General features: G+C 30.0%; 1 protein-coding gene across 1 annotated transcript; it reads right to left on the bottom strand.

Moving 5' to 3' along the window:
• Positions 1–3,520: 3,520 nt before the first annotated feature.
• LOC133331332 (putative autophagy-related protein 11) lies at positions 3,521–4,754 on the bottom strand. The gene is made up of 3 exons (XM_061539733.1): positions 4,599–4,754; positions 4,366–4,540; positions 3,521–4,092 (listed from the first exon to the last, which is right to left on the bottom strand). Exons 1-3 carry the CDS (start codon positions 4,752–4,754, stop codon positions 3,521–3,523), a joined length of 903 nt encoding a protein of 300 aa, XP_061395717.1.
• Positions 4,755–14,864: the final 10,110 nt, after the last annotated feature.

Below are 14,864 nucleotides of genomic sequence, written 5' to 3' on the forward strand. Positions count from 1 at the left end.
ACTACAACAACCAACCAACAGCAGGACAACATAAATTGCATCCTTATTCTATTATTTTATTTTTTCTTCTTCGTACACTCTTTCGGTCCCTGTCTCTCTATCAAACAATTTGCTATTTGTTTTCAAACAAAAAGAAAGAACTACTTCATCATATTCAAAAAATGAAATTTGAAACGCACGCGTGATCATTCGTGCCCCCTTCATATAATATTTACCACCACCAAAAACAAATAATCACCACCCATATTTTTACAATCAACCAAACAAATGAACGCCCGCCCGCCTACCCCCTCTCTCTTTAAAATTTTTATAAATATAATATATAATACATATAATTATTATTAAAAAAAAAACAAAAATCAATCACAACAACAATGTCACGCAAAAACAAAGATTTCTAAACAAAAAAATGGAAAAACTAAATAAAAATTTTTATTTTTAATTTTAATACATATTTTTAATACGTTAATTATTATTTCTTTAATTTTTAATTTCATGTATTTTATCAACTTTTATCTTTTATTTTTATATAAACATAATTTGTTTTATTTTTGTATTATTATATTTTTTTCTTTTTTTAATTTCTTTTATTTGCCATTTCATATTAGCTTATTAGTTTTTCTCCCTCTCAATTATTCTTTATATAAATATTTATTATTCAACAAATCTTAACCTGATCTGCCACCACCGCCTCCTATTCCCTTCTCTTTCTTTCTCTTCATCAATGTAATTTTAAATTTTTTCTATACAAAACAAAAAAATTGTTTATTTTTTTAATTGTAGTTCTCGTGTTTGTATTCTTTTTTAATTAATTCTATAAATTAATTTTAATTATTAAAAAAACAACAAAACCAGCAAGAAAACAAAAACAAACATCAACAAAGAAAACCTAAATGTTAATCACAAACAAAAACAAACTAAAAAAAGAATATTCATTTTGTTTTTTTATATTTTCTATTTTTATATGGAAGGACATTTTTAAATTTTTTTTTTATTTGGGATACTTAGAAGTCCATAGAAAAGTTGTTTTTTTTTTTTTTTTTATTTTTCGTTTTATATAAGGCATACATTTTTATAAAATAGTTGACCATATGTGTAGAGATATCTTCCAGAGTTTGTTCAACAGAAATATATGCTTGTGGGCTAGTAGGTACCGGAAGGACTAGACCGATGGGTCCCATTGTGGAATTTTATTTAAGTTTAAAATAAATATTACGATGTGCAACATTTGGGAAAAATATATTACTTCCTTCGAAAAACAGACCGATGGGCATTAATAAATCGACTCCAAATTGTCTGAAACGGATTTGGTCGAAAGAAACATGGTGTCGGAAACCCAATATTTCATTGGGGCATATTTTACCCAAAGCAAGGTGTATATACCCTTATTTTCCTTAAGGCTGAGGGAAATGGAAATGAGGAAAATGGCGATCGACAGAATTCAAAATTCCATAGGAGCACTGGGAGCAGCAAACAGTACAGACAGAAAACCAGAAAAGTGTGTAAAACTTTATTAAAAAGTCCAAATGAACTCTGACCAGCAGAAGAAAACCGGTACTTTATAAAAGTTGTTCTCCAAAAAAAAGCTGTGGAGAAGATGGGGCAAAAGTGGGGAAGGGGATTGTAGCATCGTCATTAGTATCTTCCGGTATAACTTAAATATCTAATTGTTAAGTTAGTTCATCTTGGGTATTGGATCAGTGTTATTTTCGTGTCATTGATGAATCCAAGGACTAGCTTGTAGAGGGATATATCCTTTGGATTGGAGGAGGGTTGTCAGATTATGGTGTATGAATAATTTTTCCTTATATTTTAAATATTTTTGACATTGAAAAATGATATGTTGTGCGCTTTCAGGCTGTTCATATACATTGCACCAGGTATGTATCAGCAGCATCTATGCGTTTCCGAAATACCTTGTCACACCAACTTAAAGCCTATTTTTGCGCTTGGTTTCGGCAGGACTTAGACTTTTCCCATGGTTTTCCCAATTCAGCTTTCTTTCCATTCAGGCGAGACTCTATGTACTATATTTCTTTGGGCCTCTTTAGGCGTCAGTTCAAAATTAATCGGTGCACCAACACGTGCACGGCATATCTTGTTAACCGATCCACTTCCTCATTAATATTGATGCCCACATGGCCTGGCAACCGGACCACATGGCACATTTCAACACTCATTTTTTCAGGATGTTGTTGCTGCAATTATCCTCAGCCGCTATCTCAAACGCATTACGCAGGGCATAAAGTTCGCCGAACATAGACGAGGATTTTAAATTAAGGCCAAAAAGAATATGCTCATCCTCGGTCACATTAAAAACAACATCCAGTGGAACATTCGCCGACAGATGCATCGGTGGCAAATATAACAATGTTATTGGTACGCAATCTCCGCCGCAGTTCGTTTGCCACCCCTTATTATAACCATATCAATAATTATAAAAAAATATATAAATAAAAAAAATCTGCCTTGCTATAAAATTCTGTTTGCCATTTATCATTTAACTATTTCTAATCCGCCCAAATTACATTGCCTGCTGTATTTTGTTATGCTAAACTAAATACATATATAAAAAATAAATTTTCTATTTTTATATAAGTGTTTTGTAATTCTAATCAAGTATATTGCGAACTAAAATAATTATAAACCTTAAATACAAAATTAATTAAAAAACAAACTATCTACTAACACATAATATCGGTTCATACAAACAAATTGACTGAATATATATTATTAATACTAATATTCATATATAATTACATCTAAATCAGCAATGCAAATTCCTTTCTTTTGAGATATTTGGAATATATTTTTTTGTATATTTTCAAGCGATATTAATTTGGCCAAGTTGTAAATTTAGTATTTCATGTGAATACTATTTACAACACCGTAAAATTTGCAACTGTCTTATAATATATCTTAAATCAAAATCCAAAGCAACTGAACCAAAATATAAATATTTTATAGTTCAAACTAAATAATAAATAATTAAAATAACTAAAATATTGAAATATAACTACGACATTTTTGTAATAAAACATTTATAAGGGCAATAAATAATGTTATAAAATAAAAAAGGATTTTATTTAAAGGCAAAGTTTGGTTAGATGCATGATTTGTTTATCTAATAAATAATTACATATATATTCAGATGTCTCAAAGAATGCTGAAAGTGTGAGACAATTCACTGAGGGTCTAACTCTGCATAGTTCGGTTGTCTTTATGTTTCGGACAAGAAAAATGATTTCGGTGTTATCTGGGGGCTTTAAATTCGATTTTCCAAATCTTGAATCAGGAATTCATTCCTCGTAATCATCATCGATTGAAATAATACGAAAATCCTTGGAATCTCTTAAAACATACACGTTTTTCTTTATCAAAATATAAGTTTCGAATTTGCTTTGTAATTTTATGTTAGTAAAAAAGATATTTTGAAGAAATCGGCAACTCCGCATGTCCACACAATTTGTGTTCAATTCAGAACTTGTAAGTTTTATATGTACGTATATTCTACCCCTGTTCACAATTCATTACAATCAAATTTTTTATCTAATGCCTTCAGGGCTACATTCTCTTTCATTTTAATATCACACATTGCAATTCTCTCTTTCATTTCCAGTTCCAATATTTTCAAACGTTCCTGGCTTTCGATTTCTTTTTGCCGTATTATCATCTCTTGCCGTAGTTTTTCCTTTTCAAATTCCAAACGATCACGTTGTAACTTCAATTCTTTTTCCCTTAGTGAATAGTTGATATAATTTAATGGGATTTTCATCTCATCGTAATTTTCAGCATCGTCAAAATCATTATAACTATTCGATGATTTATTATGATGTTGTTGATGATGGTTATCTTCATTTTGCTCATCTTCATTTTGAAGAGTTATTTCCGGTTCTGGTAGCATATTATCACCTTCGGATGATACACGTAGTTCAAGATTATCACTGATGTCATTTAGTTCCATTTCTTCTTTTATAAAATCATTATTTATCGACTCATCGGCCGTTGAGGGTGATTCTTCACATTTATTTGTATCACCACCAAAGAGATTTTCAAATTCGTCATAAAAATAACACATTCTTAATAGGTTATCTGCAAAAAAAAAAATGGGGGAGAGAACAAATAATTAAAATTTGTACACATATAAGTAAATAACACAACTACTCCATAAAAAATAAAAGTTATTTTACCATGGTAGAAAGATATGTTAGCTAATGATACCCTAAAACCCAAACGTGGACTAATATATGCCATTTTCAATGATTTGAAATTTTTATCTTAAATATGGCGAGCTGTATCGTATCGTATAACATTCCATGACAACAATAACACATTAGCACATAACACACACACAATTTTACATACCCTTAACATCCGCATCACTCAAGTTGTTTGCTTCTGCCGCCGATTCCTTCCAACGCCTTGCTTTCATATGCACCATACGCATATTTCGTACTTTAGAACGTATTAACTTCCATTCAATATTTTCGATTTTACTCTCTGCCATAAATTTACGATAATATATCTGGGCTGTTGGTTTCTAAAAAAAAACATATTTAAAACAACAATCAAGTATTCCTCTTTTTTCCCCTTCAAACCTCAAAATCTTTTATAGTATTTGATAAGAAATCAATTAAGACTCGTTCTTCATCTCTTTGCCATTTTCTTATGGGTGCTGATCGGTGGCGTATTGATTTTCTACGTGAATCTGTCATATTCGACGATTTAAACGTTTGTTGTTTGTTATTTTCCATTTCATCCAAGTTTAGCGTTTTTTTGTTTATTTGTAATTTCTATTTTTATTATTTGTTAATTCAGGTGTCTATTATCTCTATCCTGTTATGCTATTGGCGTTGTATTCGGATTCGTATTACAATATGAGTGTTGTAAAATCATAGGTTGTCCGAAGGCATAGCATCATAACATAACACAACACCTGGGTCATAATGGTTACTTACGACGACAGTACGACCTTTTTTAAATGCGTTATATTATCATTTGAATTGTGCGGCATTTTGAAAAAAAAATAATAAACGAATTGTTACGAAACACTCTTGTATTTTATTTAAACCATTTAATGCTGCATTAGATGTCATGACGAACATTATTTCTGAATATATTACTTATTATTTTTTTTTAATGTAAAAAATACAGATTCGTCAAATGCCAGAAATTCTGGCTTCGTTCGGCAACTTAGGACGCAGATTCTTCAGAGAGTAAAGCAATTTTGTCGTGGACGAGCACGACTATCTTTAGCTACAGCTATACCGTCATTAAGACAGACATCTTAATATAAATATTTATAGTTTAAAGTGCTCAATAGAGTCTGCGGGCAATGTCCGTATTGTAGTCTCTAGGTACCTGTAGGAGTTTTGCCGGTAATGTATCCTTTGAATTTTGATATTGGGTTGTGACACGTCTTTTGAGAAAAAAATCTTTAAAAGTATCATTTTTGTATTTGATTTGATATTTGTGCGGTTTTCCTAGACTATATACGTTAAATTGCAAGAAAGAAGAAGAACTTTATGCTAGATTGTGCAATCACAAATGAATGATAGCCCATATGAGTTACCATATAGTAGAAGTCTACTAATTCGTTATGTTAAGTTGGCAACTTACTGTTTTTGGTATATACAGTGGTTTTAAATTAAACTTAAATAAAACACATACTTTTTTCATGATATATATCTTTTTTATTTTAAAATTTTGAACGTTGACATTATTTGTATGTTTCCGTACTACCATAACGAAATTTCCTTTATGATATCGAAGAAAATAGTAAAATCTAGTAGATTCTTGCAGTACGGGAACAGACCAATAAAGGAATATTCGTTTTAGTAATAAAAAGAAGTAGATTCTTGCAGTACGAGAACGGAACATATTGTGAAAAACTGCATCTTTTAAACGTGGCACACATTGGGGAGTATTCTAGTCATATCTTGACAAATGTTGGTTTTTAAGGATCAAGTATTAAAGGTTTATCTACATAAACACGATGTTTCATATAGCCCCATAATAATAGGTTCGTATACTCAATAATTGTACAAATTATTACAAAATGTTGTTGGTTTACCCAAAAATGCAGTAAAAGATAGTGAATTGACAGAGCAGATTTATTATTTGTGTTACTGAGTATTTGCAAATTCTTACAAGGAAAATTTACTCTGATGCAATGATAAGTTGATGTATCACAACAAAAACCTTTGTTTTTGTCTCGATTATCTGTCAAATTTTTCCTTATAATATTTCAAATGGTTGGCAACACTGCACATCGAATTGAAGTAGAAATTACCCAAAATCAGCTGCGCTAAATGGCCAGCTGCTTCATTGTGCCATGATTTACTCAATATTAATAAGTCTATTAGTGTCAAATCGCACGATCTTGGTGGACAATTTATATCGCTACGACGAGTAATTACGCTGCCAGGAAATGTCTCCTGACACTAAATATTTTCAAAATCGTAATCTTCAATAGCAGGAAAAACCCCGGTTTCAGTTAAGCTGTAATCATATCCCCAATTCGATTTTAAAAAGAAAAGCTGGCATTCCATTCATATTTCGCGATTTTGCTAAAGTGTTAAAAATATGTCAAATGAACAGAACGACATGTTGCATTTGTTTTCATTTATTCTGACATTAGTGCTCATACGGTACAAATGCATTTTCTTCTTTCTGACAACTACAAAGTTCTTCTATGATCAAATTTCGCTTTTAGAGTTTCCATTTAATTATAAAATTTGATTTTGGAAAGAAAGCGTGCCATTCCATTCATTTTGTGTGTGCGTTTTAGTAAAATGTTGTGTTTTTTATTTATTCTGACTGAAGAAGTCACAATTTAGAGGTGTATTTTTCATTTGTTTTGTAAAAATTATATTATTGTATAATGTTGTTGTGCCTTTTGATTCGACTGAGCGTAGTGAACTTCATGCAAATAGTTCCAATCGTTCATTTTATTAAGTATTTCTCTTGAACACCAAGTTCATTTCTGAACGACACAACTCTGTTTTCTTCATTCCTTTTTGAAAACTCAAACAGCAACGACGTGTTCTTGGCAAAACGGCAGCAGCTTTTTTCGCGACGGTACTCCATTTTTTTTCACAGTCTCGTAGAGAAATTTAAGAAAAAGTTATAAAATATTCAAAATACAAGTGATTTTTCGATAACGAAATAAAATAATAAAAAGCGTCAATGCAAAAGCGAATAAATTATATAAGAAAAAGTATGATAAAATATGCTGTAACAAAATAACAAATAGTAGTTACACAATTGGTTGGAGCAGCAATAATACAACAATAACAATATAGTAGAAAAAGAGCAACAAATTTCAATTTGGAGCAAAAACGTGATACATTTTTTTGTGTTGGGTGGAATTTCGTCATCTTTATAAGCCAACCAGCCAGTCAGCAACAACAATAACTGCAACCCAGTGTAGAGACAGACAACAGCTGTACATTTTGTGTGTAGTTTTAAACGAAGAAGAATACAAAAAGTGACTAATCAAAAGAAATTCCCACAAGAAGATGTGCTTCAATAGCTTCCAAACAAATATAGATTTAGTTAGAAACAATAAAGGAAGCAGCAGCTGTAGGACTATTGAATCGAACAAATTCAGTCACGCTCTACTTGTCCAATTGAGTCTACTAAATACAACAACAAAAAGAGACAATCTTTGATTTGACACAAACGCAAGCAAAAACGAAGTAGAATCAAAGAATACCAAAGATTTAAATATAATTTAGATAAAATACAAAACCAAGCAACATAGAACAAATAAATCCAATGACCCCATCCTAAATTATCAACAAAAAATAAATATCTCCACACACATACAACTAGAACAAAGACGAAGAAGCAGAGAAGAGTGAGTGATTAAAGTTTATAAATTTAGCACAATTGATTTCTATGCAAAAAACACAAAAAGTTGTTGAAATCGAAAAGCAAACAAAAAACGTGATACACTTTTTTCCATTTGCCAATACGTTTGAAGCGGAGCAGACATCAAGCAGCACAAGAAGCAAAGAGAGTGCATAAAGCAAACAAACAAAAAAGTATACAAAGGCGTTGCAGACACATGGGCATAGTAACAAAACAAACCAAACAGAAAAATACCACACAGCAACAACTTGCAAATCCCAGAACCACAACAACAACGCAGCAGAAAAGAGATTCATTCACACACAAGCACGATTTATCACAGTACAAAGAAATATATATATAAGTGAAAGAAGAGGAGAGGAAGAAGGAGAAAACCACGACGACGAAATCTAGAAGTATAAAGAGTCTACAACGAAAAGAAGGAGAAGAAATCTACAAAAAAAATCCGTTTATAAGCAGTGTTGCTAATATTGGAAATTTTCACATTAAAAATTTTTAGTCTCTTCTAAAAGTTCCTAAATTTAATTTAAATACTAATTTTTTGTATAAATAAACGACGACGGCATCCAACAACAGTAACAAATTACTACAATCCATTATGTCTGCAATGAGTCCTGCTGCTAAACCAACAAATGGTGCAGCCACAGCTGCTGCTGCCGCATCGGCATCAAATGGCAAATTCAAACTATCATCGCACGTCAAATATGAGCATTTAGTAGCTGGCATATCGGGTGGTGTTACCTCAACATTGATATTACATCCTTTGGATTTGATTAAAATTCGTTTTGCGGGTAAGTTTGAAAAAAAAAAACATTTTAACATACCTAAGGACGCTAGGGACAATGGACAGATCATTTTTAATAAATTAATTTTTACAAATATGTAGTAATTATTTTATGTATTATAGTTTGGTCAGGTGATAATCAAATTTTTAAAAACAAACCATACACTCAACATAGTATAGGACTGCATTTGCTGCGATAGTCTTTGCAAAGAGCGTTATTGTTTGTGTAAGGATATGAGAGATTTTGAAACCCCACAAACACAAATCTAATACCATCCAACAAATTTTTGTAAAATAGTCGTAGTTTATTCAAATTGAGAATTTGTAATGGTAACGCCAATCCTTAACTTGTCTAAAGTTTATTTAAAACATGCTATATTTTTCAGGAAAAATATTTAGTAATAATATTAATTTTTATAGTTGCAATATTTGGAGTTCAAATACAATTCAGATATAGTTGACTAAGCTCAGGTGATTATTGAATATTTGAAATCACCCCACCCATACACATAACAATGTACAGTAGATATTGTATGAATGTATTTGGACATTTTGAACTTCTTTCTGCCTGTCAAGGAAATGTGAAAATGCCCAAACATAATACCATCTAAAATAGTGGTAGTTATTTGAAAAGACAAGTTTTTAAAGGTAATACCAACCCTTTATTAGTCTAAAGAAATATTAATTTGTATGCCTTTTTAGGTTCAATGTTAACAAAATGTCGTCCTTGCCGTGCAGAACACTTGGAATAAAATTTAAAATAGCAGTTTCAAGTGGTATTCTATATAAAGAAGATCAAGTTAATGTCTTTGAAGGACCTTAAGAAATATAGCAAAAACATCTTTAGAACATTTACAGGAGACATCAAATGTTTTAATGTTAATGAATTTTTAAATTTTTTGGAATTCGATTTAATTTTTTTTTTTATTTCAAAAAAAATTGTGTGCTAAAAAAAGTTAAATTGCAAATCAAATATAAATCGATTTGAGAGCATCATGAGAACGTCCTTGTTGATTAGTAAAGTGTGGCAAACATATATAATATAAATATAATACATACAATATCATTGTATATATCATCGTCATGCTTAGCTATACTTTAATCTTGTATTTATTCATTCATTTATTTTTGCCTGTGTTTCCCACATCTCTCCGTGTGTCGTCTTTGTTATTATTGTATTTATTTTTCTGTTGTGACGCTGCTGCAATTGCATCACAGCAAACATCATCCATCGTTTATTTTACAATGGTAGTCATAGTCGAAAGCCAATTCATGGGTATTTTTCCATTGTAGAGGTGGAAAATACCCATTTGTGTTTATTTCTTCCGCTCACACTTGGGTGGGTGAAGACTGCAAATGCAGAGGAATATTTTTGTGATTTCGTGGTAATTTTTATAAGGCGTGTAAGGGTTTATTGTATTTATTATTTTTTCTTGTTGTTGTTTTGGTAATTTTCAATATGAAAACATATGTTGTATTTCTTTTGATAGGTTCCACTGAACCTAAACTAATTTCTCTATAGCACAAACACATGTACGTACCACTTAATGTCGTCTGCAAGTGATAAGGCCTGACGCGACATATGATTTCGAGTGGTTTAAATTTTAATGGTGGTCTCCAAAGCATAATCTTGCAATGAAAACTATTGGTATATATGTATATTTATATTTGTTTCCAACTTGACAACTTAGTGGGCGATAACCTTTTGATTTATTTCCCTTTCTTTTAGAAATGTATAAATATTTTTGTTTACGTTTGCGCAAAAATTTCCCTGTAAATATTATAATTAAAACCCTTGGGGGTAATAATTATGACACTTAGAACTGATTACCGATTGCTTCTGATTTAACTTAGAAATTGATAACAGGCATTGGGGTTAATAATTTCTGTTTTACTATAACAACCAATTTTAATTAGAATTTTTTATACTATTTCCTATTTACGTAAATGAAAGGGATGAGGTTATTTTTTTAAGATTCAATGATTATAATTTATTAAAAAGGGATGGTCATTGGAAATTTTTTAATCGAAAACCCACAAGTCAATGACTATCTCATTGACAATATTATTGAAACCTTTAGAATTCAGAGAATTAAAAACAATAATAAAAAAATAAAATAAGTACATAAATAAAATAAAATATATTAAAATTTGTCTTTAAAAAATATATATGTAGCCTTTTTAATTAATACAAATCCCACATCCCCTCTTTAAAATGTGCCATTAAATCCGGCTCATGCCCTTCCCCAAAGTACTCAAAATGTTTCCTGATTCGTCGTAATTTCCGGAATTAAATTCTCAATGGAAATTTTTTTCCAATATGATAATCGTAACTATCAAAAACAAAAGTCATTAAAATTAAAACAATATATAATCATACTATTTTCTTACAAAAATAGTATACCTTGAAAGGGCAACTTTGATGGCAGTCGCGGAATATCATATGACATAATAGCGGTAGATGACTTTGAAAAAGTTGATTTACCACCACAATCAATTATATCAATGATTTCATTGTATATAGCTCTACAACCCATCAATAATACTTGAAATAAAAAACTAAACGATAATTTTTGATATATTTTATCATAGAGATTATAAAACCATATGGCGTTGGTGGAAACCTATTGATTTTTTTACTATAACTGTTGTTAATCAAAACACTTGTGGGATCCGTAAATTGTTTATAACTGCCTCCATGTCGATTATAATGAAAGCGATATTGTTTGACGATGACAATGTAGAAGAACATGCTTTCAGCACGTGTAACACTACATCATCATGGTGTTACACTCAAATACAGCAAAACATTATTTGTCTATAATATAACTGGTTTATTATATTGCCTAGATTTAAATTTTGTCTGTATAATTTCACTATTATAAAGAAAAAAAAAGAAACAAACACTAACTTGTTTTCTTGTAATGGTGTTACAACTGACTGTTACCACTACTAGTCTGGTCATAATTTATTACAAGGTCTACTATGTTATTAGCATAATATTCAATTTTGTTTTAATCTCAAAGAAGATCTTTATGTTGAAGACATTATTTTTTTAATTTGTTCAAATATTTTTTCCACAAATTTGAATTGTCCATAGACCATAAACTGGTTAATAAATTAATTTTGCGTACATTTTTAATTAATAACTGGCAAAAAATTATAAACATTTTAAAAAAATTGTAAACAAAAATATTTACTTTGATTTAACAACAATTAACAGTTTAGTGTTTAGCAAAACAATCTTACAACAGGAACTGATTCTGTTATCGGTTTATCGCCTTTTTTCTTTCTAGCTCTCGTTATTATTGTTATGAAGCTTTTTGTTGTGTTTTGTAAACAACCATGTGTTGTGACGTCTGTTTGTTTTTTTCGCAATAAATATATTTTCTCTGTTGTATCTCCACATTTATTTTTTGTTGTTACCAAGTTTGCAAATTTTATTAACTTGTTTACCTGCTGTATATAGGGGAAATTCTGTTTTGATTTCGTTCAACAACAACAATAGCAGACTGGCTATTTTAAAACAATACAAATAAGCTATTTTCTATTCTTTCCACACACAAAACAGACATATTTTAACTAGACAAAACTAGCAATATTTCATTGCAAGAAATTTCTGGTATTTTAATTTAATTTTTATCTTGATATTCGAAGTATTAATAAATAAAAACCCTGTTGAATAAGGTTATTGAATAGGCTGAAGGCTTGGTCTGAAGAATTTTTGTTTGTGCCAACTTTGCTCTGTTCCAGAATTTTATATTTATGGAAATTATTTTGGATAAAAAAATATTTGTTATTTTAGATTTTATATAGAAAAGATTTTAATAAATATAAATTATTTTTATCGGTAAAATTTTCTATAGAAAATATTGCTATCGACACGAATTTCAATAGAAAATATATTTATCGACAAGATTTTTCTACAGAAAATACTGTTAGCGACAAGAAAGTCTATAACAAATATTGTTATCGACAAGATATTCTATAGAAAATATTGTTATCGACAGTATTTACTATTAACAGTATTATTATCGACACGATTTTCTATAGACAGGGTTTTTGCTATCGACAGTATTTTCTATAAAAAAATTATCGACAAATTTTTTTATATAAAATATTTTTATGTACACGATTTTCTATCGAAAATATTGTTATAGACACGATTTTCTATGGAAAATATTGTTATCGACACAATTTTCTATAGAAAATATTGTTATCGACACGATTTTCTATAGAAAATATTGTTATCGACACTATTTTCTGTAGAAAATATTGTTATCGACATGATTTTCTATAGAAAATATTGTTATCGTCACAATTCTCTACAGAAAATATTGTTATCGACAGGATATTCTACAGAAAACATTATTATCAACACGATTTTTTATAGAAAATATTGTTATCGAAACGATTTTCTATAGAAAACATTGTTATCGTCACGATTTTCTATAAACAGGATATTGTTATCGACACTATATTTTATAGAATGTCTTGTTATCGACACTATTTTCTATAGAAAATATTGTTATCGACACGATGTCCCATAGAACATACTGTTATCGACACGATTTTTATAGAAAATATTGTTTTTGACACAATTTTCTATAGATAAATATTGTTATCGACACGATTCTCTATAGAAAATATTGTTATCGACACGATTCTCTATAGAACATATTATTATTTATTGATGTTTTATAGAAATATTATTATCGATACCATATTCTATATAATATATTGTTGTCGACACGATTTTCCATAGAAAATATTGTTATCGGCACGATTTTCTATAGAAAATATTGTTGTCGACACGATTTTCTAAAGAAAGTATTATTATCGAAACGTTTTTCTAATGAATATATTGTTAGCGACACAATTGTTTATAGAAAAAATTATTATAAACAATATATTCTATTAAAAATATTGTTACCGACACGATTTTCTAAAGACAGGATTTTCTAATAATATTGTTATCGACACTATTTTCTATAGAAACGATTTTCTGTAGAAAATGTTGTTATCGAAACGATTACTATAGAAAATGTTCTTATCGCCATAATTTTTTACAAAAAATATTCACCCCTATTCCGTATGTCGTCGTCGTTGTCGACGACGTTTTTCTTTCGACATCACTTCGCATCGACATCGACATCACTTCGACACTGATTTGGTATTCTGTAACACTCATGCGACGATGTCGACTATTTATCGATAATATCAATAAAAACAAAAATTTTGTTGCATATTTTTGGGCAAAAATGTGTTTGTATCCTTCACCGCACTGTGGCACAGGGCATTATGTCTTGGTAAATGTGTTTGCAACGACCAAAAAGAAACGAGATAGACCCATAGTTACTTTTTAGTATATAGTATGTACATAGAATTATTTTTCAGTCGATTTAAGCATGTCCCTCCATTCATGTATTATTTTAAACAAGTTACATGCCACCATTATGATAGATGAAATTTGGAAAAAATCCATCCAATTGGGATGAAATTTTATTTCCACATAGACGAGTCCTATTGACATTGGTCAAAATCGGTTTAGATTTATATATAGATCCCATATATTTTTCTTTATTTACACGTTATTTTGCATTAAGTATTGAATAGATTCTAGAATGATGTATGCTGTTCTTGTCCGGTCATGTTGTTTTTTTTAATTTAAAAAAAAAATGTTCAAACGCTTCAGTCGTCAACAAAAACTATGACGAAGAAATCTTCGACATCGTCGTCGTCACACATTGTTACGGAATACCAAAAATCTTTCAATAGTTATCGATAAATGTCGACAACGACATAGGGAATACCAATTTGCAAAAGACGACTCTCTTCGACGTCGATTCGTGTCGACGACGACATACAGAATAGGGGTGATTGTTATCGACACGATATTCTATAGAAAAATACAATTATCAATTATTTTTTTAAATAAAATGGAAACAAATGTTTGTATCGACAAACATGAAACATTACAAGGTTCCGTATAATCTCAAGATGTTTTTGTCATCTATTCAAACCTTTGGAATCCATTTATAGTTTGAATACAATATTCCAAACTATTTCCAACGAGTTCATTACTAAAAGTTGATTGTTTCCTATAATGTGGCGACCATGAATTTGTTTTGTATTCTGCCATACGGAAATAACAATAATATTTGCAAAAAACAAATTGTGTTTGTCAAATTGCGATTACGCAAAA

This window comes from Musca vetustissima, unplaced genomic scaffold (assembly GCF_032173495.1).
Source record: "Musca vetustissima isolate MV318-11 ecotype Yass unplaced genomic scaffold, APGP_CSIRO_Mvet_v1 utg58965, whole genome shotgun sequence".
Taxonomy (NCBI): Eukaryota; Metazoa; Arthropoda; class Insecta; order Diptera; family Muscidae; genus Musca; species Musca vetustissima.